Source organism: Ranitomeya variabilis, chromosome 4, assembly GCF_051348905.1.
Source record: "Ranitomeya variabilis isolate aRanVar5 chromosome 4, aRanVar5.hap1, whole genome shotgun sequence".
Taxonomy (NCBI): Eukaryota; Metazoa; Chordata; class Amphibia; order Anura; family Dendrobatidae; genus Ranitomeya; species Ranitomeya variabilis.
Window position 1 is genome coordinate 395,245,044 of NC_135235.1, and position 19,023 is coordinate 395,264,066.

Consider the following 19,023-nt stretch of genomic DNA (forward strand, 5'->3'; position numbering starts at 1 on the left):
GGTGGGGGGCGGGATTGTGTGTGGTAATGTGGTGGGGGCGGGATTGTGTGTGGTAATGTGGTGGGGGGCGGGATTATGTGTGGTAATGTGGTGGAGGGCGGGATTGTGTGTGGTAATGTGGTGGGGGGTGGGATTATGTGTGGTAATGTGGTGGGGGGCCGGATTATGTGTGGTAAAATGGTGGGGGGGCGGGATTGTGTGTGGTAATGTGGTGGGGGGCGGGATTGTGTGTGGTAATGTGGTGGGGGGCGGGATTATGTGTGGTAATGTGGTGGAGGGCGGGATTATGTGTGGTAATGTGGTGGGGGGTGGGATTGTGTTTGGTAATGTGGTGGGGGGGCGGGATTGTGTGTGGTAATGTGGTGGGGGGGCGGGATTGTGTGTGGTAATGTGGTGGGGGGCGGGATTGTGTGTGGTAATGTGGTGGGGGGCGGGATTATGTGTGGTAATGTGGTGGAGGGCGGGATTGTGTGTGGTAATGTGGTGGGGGGCGGGATTATGTGTGGTAATGTGGTGGGGGGCGGGATTGTGTGTGGTAATGTGGTGGGGGCGGGATTATGTGTGGTAATGTGGTGGGGCGGCAGGATTGTGTGTGGTAATGTGGTGGGGGGTGGGATTGTGTGTGGTAATGTGGTGGGGGCGGGATTGTGTGTGGTAATGTGGTGGGGGCGGGATTATGTGTGGTAATGTGGTGGGGCGGCAGGATTGTGTGTGGTAATGTGGTGGGGGGTGGGATTGTGTGTGGTAATGTGGTGGGGGCGTGATTGTGTGTGGTGAGGTGGGGGCGGAGCTACTATGCAAGAGGTGGGATTAGCGAGTAATCACGATGCCTCTTATATATATAGATATATATATACTGTATACTGTATAGAGAGAGAGCGAGAGAGAGAGATACAGTCATGGCTGAAAGTGTTGACACCCTTGAAATTGTTACAGAAAGTAAAGTATTTCTACCAGAAAATTTTTGCAATGAGAAATGTTCTGTTATACAAGTTTATTTTCTTTGCTTGTATTGGAACTATACAAAAAATAATGTTTTTTTGTGTTGTTCCAAAACACAGGAAGGAAATCTCTAATGTGCTTACTGGTGGTTTTGCTTACCTGGTACTTAAATTTGCTATTCTTTTTGTTAAATATTAAACCCTTGATTACGTCATTTGTCATGAAGAATTGCAGTGTTCTCTGAAACTGTCTTGAAGGAGAAAATGAGTGTTCGTATTCCAAAGACATACTGATAGGGAATTTAGATTGTGACATAATTGTGAGCCCCATCGGGGACAGCAATGATAATGTGTGCAAACTGTAAAGCCCTGTGGAATATGTTAGCGCTATATAAAAATAAAGATTATTATTATTACTAGTAGTTATCAATTGTAACCTTTCTGAAAGATCTGATCCAATTTCCCAAGAGTGATATTATTAGCTCGGAGTCTTCCATCTACAGCGAGCTGCGTGGCTGGATGTGGGCGGTTACACAGCTACACACCTGCTCAGGTAAGAGGTGAGGTCATCTCTCCCAGTCCCAGTGCACCAGCACCCTCCCTCCCTTCCTTCGCCCTAGATCTCTTCCTGGTAGGATTAGGGAGGAGTTGAGTGTATGTGACAGACCGGATCAGTGTAACACAGAGACTGCAAGGGAATTAACTACACTCAGGACAACCAGATCAGACAACAAGACTGAAAAGAGAAAGAAAGCGAGAGACGTTGAAACCTAGAGAGACACTGTTTGATTGGATCTTGTCTGGTCCTTCAAGAGGTCAAGAAGAATGGGAGGTATAGAGGAGCAGAGAGTACAGATCATCTCATTCAAGTTTTGAGCCTGGACAGTCCCTGGATATAATAAATCAGAGAGATAACTAGTGACCAACTAGAGACCTCCAGCACCATGAAGGACCGGCTGGAGCAGCTAAAAGCGGTGAGTGACACATGGACTGGTCTCAGAATGGGAGCTGATGGTGATCAGTCGGGAACTAGTCGGACAAGTTCTGCTACTGTGACATCCCAGGGTCAGTCACAATATGTGACACTACTACACCACCCTGTCCTGAACCTCAGACTCCACCCAAATATAAAATACCACAAATCTACCCACATAATCGCCCATTAAAAGTAGTATCGGATCTTCAGGTTGTAGATTCATGGAAAATATGGCAGAGAATGGGTTAAAAACGCACTCCGAATATTATTATATGTCCCCTTTATATCTGAGTTATACATTTGTTAGGTCTTTTAAAGTCATAATTTTGCACAAGTCAAGGTCCAGCATTTAATCATAGGGCTATGGAAACTGGATGACTTCAGCCAGGCAGTCTGGGCCACAGAGTACAAGTTGCATAATTATTAATCATGTATGATGTGTCCACTAAATCTGTAGATGGCTGATTTTGGGTCATCGCTTCTCAAGTTCTTGCTTTGCCTAAGTCTTCATTTTGTACAAAGCTGAATGATTTCTATTGCAGGGTGACTATTTAAAAGTCAGCAGCATCTAGTGATGCTACATTGACTTGAAATGGATCCATGGGTTCTTCTGTAGACGAGTGGCAATGTGTGGCACACCATTACGTCACCATCCAGGGCTTGGTGTGCAGAATGTCACTATCGATGCAAGAATCATTTCCACGTATTAGAATAGGGATGTGACATTTACTCTGGAACTGTTTATGTTATGATTCATAGAAATTATATATATATAGATACATAGAAAATACATATCTTATAGTACAAATGCCATGTGTTGGAGCAGTATCTTCTGCCACCTTGTTTGGTGAAACGAATGGTGCTCAGACATTTGGGCTTATCCCCTCTAGCCCCTTAATAACCAGCTATATAGACTGTTTATGGCTCAATTACAAATTTTGATTTCCTGATCTCCTGTTAATGGAATGTTCAACTATTTAGATGCCCTGGTGGTAAGTTTATCTCAAGGTGTCCTGTTGCTGGGACTTCCAACATTGGTGTAATCTTTGAGGAAATCTGTCAACCAGTGTTTAATTCCTCCTTAGAAAACTCAGATCCTGTCTATTTAGCACTTTAGATGTCAAGATTAGTAAAAATTTCATCACCTAAGAAGAATAAATAAAGGCATAAGGCTATGTGCACACTTTGCGGGGTCCTCTGCGGGTTCTCTCGCAGCGTATTTGATAAATCTGCAGGGCAAAACCGCTGCGGTTATCCCTGCAGATTTATCGCGGTTAGTTTTGCGGTTTCCGCTGCGGGTTTACTCCTATACTATTGATGCTGCATATGCAGCAATATGCAGCATCAATAGTAATGTTAAAAATAATAAAAAATGGTTTATACTCACCCTCTGACGTCCCGATCTCCTCGGCGTTGCACGCGGCGGTCCGGTTCCAAAGATGCTGTGCGAGAAGGACCTTCGTGACGTCACGGTCATGTGACCGCGGCGTCATCACGGTCATGTGACCGCGACGTCACCGCAGGTCCTGCTCGCACAGCAACCCTGAGACCGGACAGCCGCGTGCAGCGCTGAGAGGTGAGTATATCATTATTTTTTATTTTAATTCTTTTTTTTTTTACACTAATATGGTTCCCGGGGCCTGGAGGAGAGTCTCCTCTCCTCCACCCCGGGTACCATCTGCACATGATCCGCTTACTTCCCACATCGTGGGCACAGCCCCATGCGGGAAGTAAGCGGATCAATGCTTTCCTATGTGTGCAGAATCGCAGCAATTCTGCACAAAGAAGTGACATGCTGCGGAATGTAAACCGCTGCGTTTCTGCGTGGTTTTTCCCGCAGCATGTGCACAGCGGATTGCGGTTCCCATAGGGTTTACATGTAAATGTAAACGCAATGGAAACTGCTGCGGACCCACAGCTACAGAAACGCTGCGGATCCGCGGTAAAACCCGCAAAATGTGAACATGGCCTTAGAGTTCCCTTTTGTCCTCTCCATCAGTTTCTGACTCCTTATCACCAGAGATAGCAGGTTTTTTTTTGTTACTTGCACCATAGAGGCATCATCATCATCACCTTCCCCAATGGGGACAACCTGCATTCCATATCAGTATGTCTTTGGATTGTTGGAGAAAACCTACACATGGAGAACATACAAACTCTTTGCAGATGTTGTCTTTGGTGGTAGTTGAACCCAGGGCGACAGTGCTGCCACAATTTCTGGATCAATATAACCTGTGATGAGTGGTGTGAGCTGACCTATGTGAAAAAAGGGGTTGTTTACGCTATGTGTGGTTATATGTGGCCTAATTTGTATTTAGTCCTATATAAAAATGACATAAAGGAACAAAAAATGAAATGTTAAAAGTCATGAAAGTCATAAACATATGTGGCTTGTTGGCGGTTAACTTTGTTAGGATTTGTAAGAATGAGCATGACGTATCGGAGCACAGCATTACACATGGCCAGCTGACCTACTAATCAATTTAATCTACAAGAGTGAACTGGACAAAGGGGATCTCGGACCACCTCCTGGATCAGAGTGGTCATGTGATGAGAAAAGCCTGATGACCCTGCTGTTCTAGATTAGTTGATTATAAACTAGATTTTCATAGTGAGGGAAACTGTAAATGGTGTAGTAACGACTTATTGAATAACGGTGCAAAAAGCCAAAGGAGGCTCTAGAAATTACAATCAGACCACCACGCCTGATGGTGTTGGTCTTGTCATTACAGCCCTCCATCTTGGCAGACGCCACCTCCATCCAATCCTTTTTGTTAGAGAAGGGGGACATTACTCCCTTAACCATCTTTCCAACGTTGATTGATTATACATAGAGGTTTTCAGTGGGAAGAGATGGGACTAGCTGGAGCTCCTATCCTCAGCAGGCCCACAGGAGGGAGACAAAGCTTCAATGTGATGCTTATTCAGCAGCCTCCTACTGACTAATCTGACTAATCAATTACAAACCTCAAATGCTTGATTATGAGCTTATTATTAATGTCTTACTTTGTACATTTGGCTTATATGCTGTGTTTGTACTCAAATTAACAGTCCTTTTATGACCCGTTTGTGCACATTTTTAAAAAAGTAATTAAAAAATAACCAGTTTAGATATCTCTGACCTTCGTGCTACCTGCAGTCTGCGCCCAGCACAGGAAGCTTGGTGACATCTCTTTAACTTGCCACATGCATGGGGCACACACTGCAGGATGTCTTCTGTCTTCCTGCTCCTGGTGCAGGCAGTGTCAAGAAATAACGATACCATGCTGCTTGACATCCAGAGTGTGCCCCGGATCCCTGACAAGACACATTCCTAAGACAACTTGTGGCCTCCTGAAGTAAATAGCAGTGCACGGCCCCCCCCCCCCGTCAACATGAATAAAAGTCCTCCCCTTGCATTCTATACTAACAGTACCATAAAAAAGGTATTCATACACCCACAAATTTAAATGTCTTTTCTTGGGATTTTATGTTATATAATAAATAATAAGTACTAAGTATTTGTAAATTGTGAGGAAATTCTATATGATTTTCTAATCATTTTAGAAATATAAATCTAGAAATTGTGATGTGGATTTGCATTCAGCCCTCCTGAGTTAATACTTTGTAGGACCACCCTTCACTGCAATTCTGAGCAGATCACCTTTTCCTGCTGAAGAAAAGCATCCCCACAGCATGATGCTGCCACCACCATGTTTGACGGTGGGGATGGTGTTTCAGATTGATGTGCAGTGTTAGTTTTAATTCACACATAGCGTTTTTTAATTACGATAGCCCAAAAAGTTCTACTTTGGTCTCATTTTACCAGAGCACCTTCCTCCACATGCTGGCTGTGTCCCCTAAATGGGAATGTGGAAGAAGATGCTTAGGTCAGATGAGACCAAATTAGAACTTTTGAGGCCAAATTAAAAATACATTTAAGCTTTTGGGTTTTATGTAAAATTTTTTAAAAAGGATCATTGGTTATGAAAACTTTTTCAAGGCACTGTATATGTTTTACTATCAATTGATTCTTGTGCGGAAAGAAGTCAATGGAGATGTACCTCTTGCACTAGTCATCTTATTTGCGGACACGCTTTCAACTATGTTTTTCTTTAAAATGCTGGAACTTTTTCAGCATAGATGCTTAGATTGCAGGAACTGGATTCATACTGCCAGTGGTTCGAGTAACAAAAATTAGCTGACAGGTTCGCTTTAAGGTATTGTTTGGTTTACTTGATGTAGTTGACCACATGAAATATGTGATTCCACATGGAGGGTTTGCAGTTATAGCTGACTGAATACACAAAGCTGCCTGCATACATATATGCAAACATGGGTGTAACTAAAACATACAGTCTTCCATTGTAAATTTTAAAGGGACTGTTCACTGTTTACCCTGATTTGGCTTTGCTCCACTGCTGCAATAAGACTTATGCGCGTCTACTCATGATTAGGACTAATTGCAGCTTACAAAGATGTCAAAGCCATGCCATGAAGTTGGGCAGGTATCTCTTAGAGATTAGCTAATCAAATTTGTGATTAATTTTACGAAATTTGCAAGTCCTGGCAAATTCAAATGGATTGCAATTTGATACTGCTCCAATTTTACCCATAGCAGAAGATTGCATCAGTCATATGTGCCTGACATGACTATAGGTGCCACCATTTAGGCTCCACCGTAATTCCTAGCAGCTATTATAACACATGGTATAGCACAGTTGATCCAGAGGAAATATCATAGCCTGTATAGAAGCCAAGGCAGGGAACACAGCAGCTACTTTAAGGTTATTTAGGATAGTGAGAGGATGACAGAGACCACCGCTTGACAATAGAGATAGGAAGAGAAAGCATCGGACAATTACTCAAGACACTAATATGTTGTACAACAGCACGCTGAAGATTAGTGTAGTAGTCTGAGAATAATATAGAGATTCAATATATAGGGGGATAGAGAGATAGGAGATCTGCTAACATCAGCAGTAACAGTGATTGATGAGTGATATGGTGAGGTTGGCATCTGTCCTGCTGAATTTGAATTGAAATTACACATTTATTTGGCATTCTTAATGCAACTGAATGCAGAAGCAAGGCAGCATAATATTTGTTACAGAAAAATAATCTGAAATCAGTGTCAATCAGAGAAGTTGTTCTGAATTTTCGCATATCTTGTGCAATCCTTTTTGTGAAGGTGGGAATAATTGTTTTTTAAAAATACAAAAGAAAACTCCCCAAAATCAAGACATTTAACTGCAACTATCTACTTTACAAAGTGTGTGCAAACATTTTTTTTTCCACATCTGTTTTACTATTCGAATTTTACATCAATACATGCCACACTAATACAGATCCTTATTGCAGGTGCTGACTTTTCTTTTTTGTCTTGTGCCTATATAGAATTTCTTATTGTATCATTCTTAGGAAGGGTGTTGAATTTTGTTCTAAACATACTGTAAAAAAAAAAAAAAAAAAAAACAATATAAACATTTCACTGTGCATATCTGTTTTTATACCCCAATTTTAGTAGTCCCATTTGACTACCTTACAGACCACACCTATACTTTGGCCTGTTGCCACATTTTTTAGCTACATTTCTAGCATTACTTATGTTCCTTTTGGTAAGGGTTGAAAAGATTGTCAAAGATTAATTCTAATGTTCTACAAAATGTATAATAAAATAAAAAATGGCACTGAAAACAAACATACGGTATTCAAAACCTTAACTCATGTCAATTACCCATAATACAAACAACAGACTTATCATGGTCAACATAAAAACAGTCTATTGTCTGTCTTGTATGAACAGCTCGATTCTCGGCCAACAGTCACTTCCGTGTTTACAGTAGTTGAAAATGGTTTATTTAGTAGCTTTTATGTCATTCCATCCTGCTTTGCTAAGAGCCAATACAAGTCTGTGGGAAAATGAAAGTTTCAGGTTTCATCATATCTGAGCCAATTTTATTTGGTTATTTAGAAAGAGAAGTCTCTGATTGGACCGCCGCATCGCGTAATGGAGTCTTGCATAAGACCTGGTGACACAGTGGTAGGCACACTATCCTCAGGAAGCAGCTCAGGGAGAGTTGTTATACGAGGAAGAGCTTAGATTAGAGAAGTAGTATAGTCAATGTTTATTACAGTCCTATAGCTATACTGCTGATGAAACCTAAAAACAACTGTCCTTTTCTGGGCTGCATATTTTCTTTTTCTATAGTACAACCGTTGTTCCCTGGCATATATTTTATACCTAATTTAAAATGTGTAAGGCGTGCTGTAAGGGATGGGGAAGTGGACGTGCTGCTGATTGTATGTTAGTGGTCCAGGTGAAATGGTGCCCACATGGTGCAAACACGCTCATCCACGAGACCTAACTTCATGCTCCACTTTTCAGGGGGGCGAAGGATTCCACTCTTGAAGTCAGAACAGTGCAAACAGGTGGTTGGTTGGATGGAACATACTGCTTCCAGTATGTTTTGCAGTACCACCCTGTCTTCCACATGGTCCAGTCTCACTAGCCAAGAGTCTGGATCACCTAATCCTCACCGTGATCCTTGTTCCTTCCACCATGGCTAGTCCAGATGACAAGTGATCCCACACTCAGACACTCCAAGGAGTTTCATTTCTATTTATAGATACTAGCTTCTCGCCCTGCATGTTTCAAAAGGGACATGAGGAGATCATGTGCAGTGATGCCCAAATATTTGAGCAGCCACGGTCAGAAGAAGGCTACGGTGAGGAAAGGCAGCTAGTGTCTCAAGAGGTAGATGATGAGACACAGTTGCCAACAAGTGATGTTGTTAAGTCAACAAGTCAGGAGGACCAGAGTGTGGAAGTGGAAAAAGGCTACGGTGAGGAAAGGCAACTAGAATCTCAAGAGGTAGATGATGAGACACAGATGCCAACAAGTGATGTTGTCAGCAAGTCAGGAGGACCAGAGTGTGGAAGTGGAAGATGAGGTGGTGGATGATGAAGTCACTGACCCAACCTGGAAAGGTGCAATGCAGAGCGAGGACCGTACCACAAAGGGGGAGGGATCTGCAGCAGTCAGTGGGGTGGCCAGGCAGGCAGTAGGGTGGCCATGGGGAGAAGGAAGAAAACTGTTCCCAGAGCACCCACACAAGGCAAGTTTCCAGGCCAAGGGTAAGGTGTTTCCTGGCACTTTTTTTTTAAGGAAAATGCGAATGAAAAAAGAACAGTCCTTTGCAACTTGTGCCATACCAAGATCAGCAGAGTCCTCACCACTATCAGCCTGACCACCACCAGCATGCTCAGGCACACGTCATCTTTCAAGCCGACTAGGTGGGCCGAATGCCTGGGTCCACAATCAGTGTCTGAGAGTGACATCACTCCTTCTTCCTTTGTGATTCATGCTTGCCAATCCCCTATCCAAGATGCAGGTGCAGATGTCTCCCTCCCTGCATCTGTCATTGCACATTTGGAAGCACCATTAGTAACCACGTGCAACTCCTTGTCCCAGCGCAGCCTACCCCAGGCCTTGGAACGGAAGCGAAAATACCCAGCCACCCACGGACCAAACACTAAACGGGCACATTTATAGACTGCTTGCCCTGGAAATGTTGCAATTTAGGCTTGTGGACACTGAAGCCTTCCACAACCTCGTGGCCATTCCTCGGTACTAAGTCCCAAGCTAACCCTATTTTTCATGGAGTGCCATCCCCGCCTTACTCTAGCATGTGTTCCATAACATCACCCATGCCCTGACTAATGCAGTTACTGACCAGGTCCACTTAATGACTGACACATGCAGAAGTGCTTGTGGCCGACTCAGATACTGGGATGGCACATGTGCTACTGACGCTTAGGATTGCAGGCCCTACTTGCATCAGTGTTTCCTCCACCTCCTTCACCAGTTCCTGCACCTTCACCTCTCTCTCCGAATTGTCATCTCAGAGTATGTCATCCTCAATATCAGGTGAAAGCTGGAAGCACTGCAGCATTGCCTCAGTGAAGCGACAACATGCTCTGCTAAAACTAATTTGTTTAGATGACAAACAGCACATCCCCGCAGAGTTGCTGAAAGGTATAACAGACCAGACAGATCTATGGCTAAACCTACAATCAGGCATGGTCGTCTGTGATAATGGCTTAACCTGATGGTGGCTCTGAAGCTTTGTAAACTTGCATATGTGCCATGCCTGGCCCATGAGCTTAACCTAGTGGTTCAGAGGAGAGACGAGGGAGATACACACCAGGTCCAACAGAGGTAGGGGAAATCTGTCATAGATCTGGGACAGATTAATTAAACCCTCCCAGTGCCCAGGCCCTCATACGTGGCGGTAGTCTGACAAATTGGAAAAAGTTTTTGAAAATGTTGAAGGAGTACTTAGCCAACTGTACGAGCATCCTCTGTGATTCCTCTGTGCTATACAACTATTGGGTATCCAAGCTGGACAAGTGGCATGAACTGTCTCTCTTCACATTGGAGGTGCTGCCTTTAGCGTTTTGTTCAGAGTAGGTTTTTAGTTCTCCTGGGGCATAATAACTAATAGGTGCATCTACCTGTCAACTGAAAATGCTGACTCTTATCAAAATAAATGACAGCCTTTGTACTTAGTGTATAGGCTTTTTGAGCCTAGGAGTTCCACTACCTAACAATATGAACAGAAAGTGTATAAGACCCTCCTTTACGTCTAATACAGGGTGTATTGGAGTCCCTCTTCCTTCTAATTTTTGGCAGCCCGTGCACTTAGTGCATGGGCTTTATGAGTCTAGAAGTCCCAATACCTAACAATTTTAATAGAATGTGTATGAGGCCCTTTTTATGTCTAAGGCTGTGTGCACACGTTGCAGATTTTTCGCGTTTTATTCACATTTTTTCGCTATAAAAACACTATAAAAACACAAAAAAAACGCATACATTATGCATCCCATCATTTAAAATGCATTCCGCAATTTTTGTGCACATGATGCGTTTTTTTCCGCTAAAAAAACGCATCGCGGTAAAAAACGCAGCATGTTCATTAATTTTGCGGATTTTTTGCGGATTTCCCACTATTATTGCATTGGGAACCTCCGGAAAAATCCGCAAAAAAAACCTGCACCAAAAACGCAGTAAAACGCGGTAAAAAACGCGCAAAAAACGCATGCAGATTTCTTGCAGAAAATCTCCAGTTTTGCTCAGGAAATTTCTGCAAGAAATCCTGAACGTGTGCACATAGCCTAATACTTGACTACTTGGGTGTATTTTTATTTCCACCTCTGCTATGTCATCTAATGTAGTCATAGGAAATACGGTGAGAGATGGCCTAGCTAATAAGTTGTGAAGGAGGCATTTTTATTTTTTTTTCTCTTTTTCATTTTGCCTTATATACAAGTCATTATACAGGAAAGAATGTTTCCTAACATTTTTTCCTGTAAAATCAATTTTATTTTCGGGTTCGTATGTTTTATTGTCAGTCCATAAAAGTGGAGTAATACTTTGACAACATTGATCCAAGCAGTGACCTCGGAGCCAGAGATGCATCCAGGCGTCTTCCCCATGCTGTCCCCATTCCATTTGAGCGCAGTTTCCATCCATTTAATGGATTTTCTTGCCCCCAGCCCTCCTGTTAGGGTCTTCAGGAAAAATGCTAGAGTTTCCCATTGACTTTCATTATACTCATTATTAGAGTCGAGCCCGTCTGAGTGTCCGACCATCTCGATTCCAATACTGAGCGTTTTAGTGCTCAATAGTGTTGAGCATTCCGATACCTCAAGTATCGGGTATAGGCTGATATTTGCGGTATCGGAATTCCGATACCGAGTTCTGATACTTTCAGTATATCGGATACCGGAATCGGAAGTTCCCATAATTCACAGAGCCAGAATTCAGCCAATGAGGACTAATTAGAAGTGTGGGCACATCCTGTTCTGCATGGTAAGCATGTAACTACTGGCATGGCTGTGATTGGCTGCTGAAATGATGTCATGATGCAGTATAAAAGTCGCCGTTGCCATTTTGGGTTCACTCTGCTGTGTATTCAGTTAGGGACAGGACGCTGTGTTGTGACTGAGGGCCAGTTTAGAGATAGTGATTTGCGTCATTGTGCTTTACCCAGGCTAATATAGCAACCGCTGTGTGAGAACCTTTTTTTTGCCTTGCAGCGCTGTTCACGGCTGTCTGCAAGGTGTCTGTGTGAGTGCAGCTCACTCTGTAGTCCGGTCTGCAGCCACCACTGGTTGTAGTCAGCTCAGGGTTTTTCACTGCCTCATACCGTTCCATTGTCCCATTTTCAAATAGTGCAGCTTGCTGCACATTTTTTCAAATTTATCCTATTAGTGGCTTTCCATCCGTATCCTGCTAGATTGTGGAAAAACACTATATAGGATTACATGGAGTTTTTTTTGGCCATGCAGCGCTGTTTACGGCTGTCTGCACGGTCTCTTTGTGAGTGCAGCTCACTCTGTAGTCTGTTCTGCGGAAAAAACAAACAGTTAATAAAGTTCACCAAACACTCCACTTTAGAGTTGTGTAGGCCACATTAGCTCATATTAAAGTCTAGTCCACACTTGATAAAATTAGTGTTCCTTATACCTGTTAGCAGCTGTTCAGGAATAAGCACACTAAGCCCTTAGTACTTTTCTGCCTATCTTTATCAGTCTACCAAGATGAAGAAGGCAGGGAGTAAGGCACATGGGCGTGGACGTGGAGGTGGAGCAGGAAGAGGACATGGGGATTCTGTGCCTGCTGCGGGCACCGGTGACTCGTCATCATCCCCCAGTTTTAGCAGGGAACAGTCCTTCATGCGCAGCTTTGTCGGAGCTCGCCGTGCCCTGCTGCAGCGGGACGAACAAATTGAAGCCGTTGTTGGATGGATGGCAGCTAACGCATCGACTTCAATTAGTGCCACATCCTCTCAGGCACAGAGCACTGAAGAGCACCCATCTGTCTCTTCACCACCTGCCAAATTGCCCAGGCAGTCAGAGAGCCCAGGACAGGAGCCATCTCTACTTCTGTTCTCTGAATCTCTTGGCTTAGAAAGAGGGGGGTCAGCCAAGCAGCATTGGAGAAATGGAAGAAGAGGCAAAAACAGCTTTTTCTCTCTGACTCTAAAGAGACGGGTGGGCCAGTGCCTCCGGTCAGCACACCTCAGTACGCATCTGATGATGAGACTCAGGTGCCACTTTCCGGTGCGTACTGTGCTGCCGAGACTACCCAGGAGAAGCAGTTGGTGGAAGAGGGTAGTGTAGGTGATGAGGTTCTTGACCCATCATGGCGTGAGGTACAGGAAGGTGGTGGGAGTAGCTCTGAGGAAGAGATTCCCCGAACAGCCCAAAGAGGGAGAGGGAGGGGGATGACTGCGGTGTCTGTAGCCTCCACTTCGGCACCCGTTAGAAGCATGCCTCTTCCAAAAGCCTAAACGGGCGCTCCCAAGACTTGCAGTACCTGGTCCTTTTTTGACACAGTTGCAGATGACATTTGCTTTGTCAAATGCAAGCTGTGTCATCAGAAAGTCAAAAGAGGGAAAAGTGTCAGCAACCTCAATACCACAAATATGTGGAAACATGTGCGGACCAAGCACGCGGTGGAGTTACAAAAACACACTGAAGACCTAGGCCAACCTACAGCGGCACCTACCACCTCTTCAGCTCATGTTGTTGCCTCTTCCTCCATCTCACACATAGCTGGTTCGGCTTCCTCACAGGATTGCCATGGAAGAACCTCTGGCACTGTTGTCCAGAGACCCACTGTAATTCCACCCACAGCACCACGTTCCCAGTCATCCTCACACTCCCAGCCCAGTCTACAGCCATTGGTAGCACAGGCATGGGAGAAAAGGCGACCATTCTCGGCAAACCACCCCCGAGCACAGGCTCTGAATGCTGGCATTGCAAAGTTACTGTCCCTTGAAATGCTGTCAATCAGGCTGGTGGAGACTGACAGCTTCCGTAACTTGATGGCATTGGCAGTCCAACAATACAACGTGCCCAGCCGCTTTTATTTCATCAGGCAAGCTGTCCCTGCCCTGCAAAAGCATGTGGAGGGAAACATTAAACATGCGCTACTAAACGCCATCAGTAGCAAGGTCCACTTCACCACCGATGCGTGGACCAGTCACCATGGACAGGGATGATACCTTTCCCTCACTGCCCATTGGGTAAAGGTTGTGGAGCCGGGTACAGATCGTGAGAGTGGCGCTGTACGTGGTCTGCCAACTCCAAGGATTGCAGGAATCCAGTCTGTATACATTGACTCCTCCTCATACTCAAGTTCCTCAGAATCAGCGCTGCAGGAGCCATCACAGTCCACCTCCACATGGACCCGTGAACGCTTACCTGTTACGACCAATATGAGCACAGCTGTGGCCAAACATCAACAGGCTATATTGAAATTAATTTCTTTGGGGAATCGAAGCCACAAAGTGCAGGAGCTCTGAAATGCCATCAAGCAGGAGAGCGACGTGTGGCTTGTGCCAGCGAATCTCCAGCCAGGCATGGTAGTGTGTGACAATGGCCATAATCTGGTGGCAGCTCTGGCCCTAGGCAAACTCACTCACATCCCATGTCTGGCACATGTGCTCAACTTGGTCGTTCAGAGCTTTTTGAGGGACTATCCGGATCTTGATGCACTGCTGCACAAGGTCCGCCTAGAGTGTGCTCTCTTGCGTCATTCCAGCATGGCAAGATCGCGCATTGCAGCTCTCCAGCGCTGATTCCGCCTTCCGGAACATCGCATCATATGTGACCTACCCACCAGGTGGAATTACACGTTACATATGTTGGAGCGGTTGTGTAAGAAGCAGCCAGCAGTAATGGAGTACCAGCTGCATCAGGCGCAAAGAATTCGCACTCCGCACTGTTCAGACTTCACAACCACTGAGTGGGCCACTATGAAGGATGTCTGCCAGGTTTTGCATGCCTTCGATGATTCCACGTGGATGGCGAGTGCAGATGATGCACTAGTCAGCATGACTGTCCCCCTTATCTGCCTGCTTGAAAGAACACTGCAAGCGCTAAGTGATGATGTTGTGGAAGAGGTGGAGGATGAGGAGTCACCAATTCCATCTGCTTCTGGACAGTCAGTGCAACGTGGTTCCTCACAAAGGCCTAGGCAGGGGACACTTTGTGAGGAGGAGTCAATGGAGGAGGAAGACATCTGTCCAGAGGAGGGAGTTACACAATTCTCCAGTAGTCAGTGTGTAGAGCGAGGGGGGGTGATGCAGAGCAGGCAGAGATCACGCCTCAAGTAGGGGACAGCGTTTCTTGGCCAGTTGGCAGTCTGCAGCACATGTTTGATTTCATGCTGCAGTGCCTGAGAAACGACCGCCGCATCGCCCACATTTTCAACACGGCTGATTATTGGGTGTACACCCTCCTAGATCCTCGCTACCGGGACAACTTACAAAGCCTCAAAACACCGTTGAACCGGGAGCGTAAAATGCAGGAGTACCAAGACACACTGGTGAATTCCATCATCTTCTCCAGTCCAACTGAGAGCAGTGCTGCTAGTGCTTTACAAAGCAGCTCAGTGCATCGAGGCAGTGGAGGAAGCTCTGCACAAAGAGGGAGCAGAAGCAGTGCCTCAGCACAAGGCAAGACCAGTATGGCCCAACTGTGGCACAGTTTTGTGTGCCCGCCACAAATGTCTACACCATCACAGATGGCTCCAGTCAGCAGGAGGCAACGTTTCCGTCAGATGGTGACAGACTACATGTCTTGCCCTCTTGCCGTACTCCCAGACGGCTCTTCCCCTTTCAAGTTTTGGGTCTCTAAGCTGGATACATGGCCAGAGCTTAGCCAGTATGCATTGGAGGTGCTGGCTTGCCCTGCTGCTAGTGTATTATCGGAACGCGTCTTTAGTGCCGCAGGTGGTGTACTAACAGACCGTCGCATGCGACTATCCTCCGATAACTTTGACCGGCTTACTTTTCTGAAAATGAACAAGGCCTGGATCTCGCAGGAATTTGCCAGTCCTCTTCCAGATTAAATAATTGGTTGGCTACAGTATCCAGGTCTCCTGTAGGATTTGTAAGAATGAGCATGACGTATCGGAGCACAGCATTACACATGGCCAGCTGACCTACTAATCAATTTAATCTACAAGAGTGAACTGGACAAAGGGGATCTCGGACCACCTCCTGGATCAGAGTGGTCATGTGATGAGAAAAGCCTGATGACCCTGCTGTTCTAGATTAGTTGATTATAAACTAGATTTTCATAGTGAGGGAAACTGTAAATGGTGTAGTAACGACTTATTGAATAACGGTGCAAAAAGCCAAAGGAGGCTCTAGAAATTACAATCAGACCACCACGCCTGATGGTGTTGGTCTTGTCATTACAGCCCTCCATCTTGGCAGACGCCACCTCCATCCAATCCTTTTGGTTAGAGAAGGGGGACATTACTCCCTTAACCATCTTTCCAACGTTGATTGATTATACATAGAGGTTTTCAGTGGGAAGAGATGGGACTAGCTGGAGCTCCTATCCTCAGCAGGCCCACAGGAGGGAGACAAAGCTTCAATGTGATGCTTATTCAGCAGCCTCCTACTGACTAATCTGACTAATCAATTACAAACCTCAAATGCTTGATTATGAGCTTATTATTAATGTCTTACTTTGTACATTTGGCTTATATGCTGTGTTTGTACTCAAATTAACAGTCCTTTTATGACCCGTTTGTGCACATTTTTAAAAAAGTAATTAAAAAATAACCAGTTTAGATATCTCTGACCTTCGTGCTACCTGCAGTCTGCGCCCAGCACAGGAAGCTTGGTGACATCTCTTTAACTTGCCACATGCATGGGGCACACACTGCAGGATGTCTTCTGTCTTCCTGCTCCTGGTGCAGGCAGTGTCAAGAAATAACGATACCATGCTGCTTGACATCCAGAGTGTGCCCCGGATCCCTGACAAGACACATTCCTAAGACAACTTGTGGCCTCCTGAAGTAAATAGCAGTGCACGGCCCCCCCCCCCCCGTCAACATGAATAAAAGTCCTCCCCTTGCATTCTATACTAACAGTACCATAAAAAAGGTATTCATACACCCACAAATTTAAATGTCTTTTCTTGGGATTTTATGTTATATAATAAATAATAAGTACTAAGTATTTGTAAATTGTGAGGAAATTCTATATGATTTTCTAATCATTTTAGAAATATAAATCTAGAAATTGTGATGTGGATTTGCATTCAGCCCTCCTGAGTTAATACTTTGTAGGACCACCCTTCACTGCAATTCTGAGCAGATCACCTTTTCCTGCTGAAGAAAAGCATCCCCACAGCATGATGCTGCCACCACCATGTTTGACGGTGGGGATGGTGTTTCAGATTGATGTGCAGTGTTAGTTTTAATTCACACATAGCGTTTTTTAATTACGATAGCCCAAAAAGTTCTACTTTGGTCTCATTTTACCAGAGCACCTTCCTCCACATGCTGGCTGTGTCCCCTAAATGGGAATGTGGAAGAAGATGCTTAGGTCAGATGAGACCAAATTAGAACTTTTGAGGCCAAATTAAAAATACATTTAAGCTTTTGGGTTTTATGTAAAATTTTTTAAAAAGGATCATTGGTTATGAAAACTTTTTCAAGGCACTGTATATGTTTTACTATCAATTGATTCTTGTGCGGAAAGAAGTCAATGGAGATGTACCTCTTGCACTAGTCATCTTATTTGCGGACACGCTTTCAACTATGTTTTTCTTTAAAATGCTGGAACTTTTTCAGCATAGATGCTTAGATTGCAGGAACTGGATTCATACTGCCAGTGGTTCGAGTAACAAAAATTAGCTGACAGGTTCGCTTTAAGGTATTGTTTGGTTTACTTGATGTAGTTGACCACATGAAATATGTGATTCCACATGGAGGGTTTGCAGTTATAGCTGACTGAATACACAAAGCTGCCTGCATACATATATGCAAACATGGGTGTAACTAAAACATACAGTCTTCCATTGTAAATTTTAAAGGGACTGTTCACTGTTTACCCTGATTTGGCTTTGCTCCACTGCTGCAATAAGACTTATGCGCGTCTACTCATGATTAGGACTAATTGCAGCTTACAAAGATGTCAAAGCCATGCCATGAAGTTGGGCAGGTATCTCTTAGAGATTAGCTAATCAAATTTGTGATTAATTTTACGAAATTTGCAAGTCCTGGCAAATTCAAATGGATTGCAATTTGATACTGCTCCAATTTTACCCATAGCAGAAGATTGCATCAGTCATATGTGCCTGACATGACTATAGGTGCCACCATTTAGGCTCCACCGTAATTCCTAGCAGCTATTATAACACATGGTATAGCACAGTTGATCCAGAGGAAATATCATAGCCTGTATAGAAGCCAAGGCAGGGAACACAGCAGCTACTTTAAGGTTATTTAGGATAGTGAGAGGATGACAGAGACCACCGCTTGACAATAGAGATAGGAAGAGAAAGCATCGGACAATTACTCAAGACACTAATATGTTGTACAACAGCACGCTGAAGATTAGTGTAGTAGTCTGAGAATAATATAGAGATTCAATATATAGGGGGATAGAGAGATAGGAGATCTGCTAACATCAGCAGTAACAGTGATTGATGAGTGATATGGTGAGGTTGGCATCTGTCCTGCTGAATTTGAATTGAAATTACACATTTATTTGGCATTCTTAATGCAACTGAATGCAGAAGCAAGGCAGCATAATATTTGTTACAGAAAAATAATCTGAAATCAGTGTCAATCAGAGAAGTTGTTCTGAATTTTCGCATATCTTGTGCAATCCTTTTTGTGAAGGTGGGAATAATTGTTTTTTAAAAATACAAAAGAAAACTCCCCAAAATCAAGACATTTAACTGCAACTATCTACTTTACAAAGTGTGTGCAAACATTTTTTTTTCCACATCTGTTTTACTATTCGAATTTTACATCAATACATGCCACACTAATACAGATCCTTATTGCAGGTGCTGACTTTTCTTTTTTGTCTTGTGCCTATATAGAATTTCTTATTGTATCATTCTTAGGAAGGGTGTTGAATTTTGTTCTAAACATACTGTAAAAAAAAAAAAAAAAAAAAACAATATAAACATTTCACTGTGCATATCTGTTTTTATACCCCAATTTTAGTAGTCCCATTTGACTACCTTACAGACCACACCTATACTTTGGCCTGTTGCCACATTTTTTAGCTACATTTCTAGCAT

At 44.0% G+C, this 19,023-nt stretch overlaps 1 protein-coding gene across 4 annotated transcripts in view; it reads left to right on the forward strand.

The window, feature by feature from the left end:
• The first annotated feature begins 1,490 nt into the window (after window positions 1-1,490).
• The window catches only part of STX3 (syntaxin 3), a 108,235-nt gene continuing 90,702 nt past the window's right edge, over window positions 1,491-19,023 (forward strand). The window contains exon 1 of one of the 4 annotated variants that reach the window (XM_077250939.1): window positions 1,491-1,915. In XM_077250939.1, coding sequence (XP_077107054.1) covers window positions 1,886-1,915 — 30 coding nt within the window. In that variant the 5' untranslated portion in view covers window positions 1,491-1,885. The remainder of the gene's footprint in view (window positions 1,916-19,023) is intronic. The other 3 variants (XM_077250941.1, XM_077250940.1, XM_077250942.1) reach the window with 3 other exon arrangements.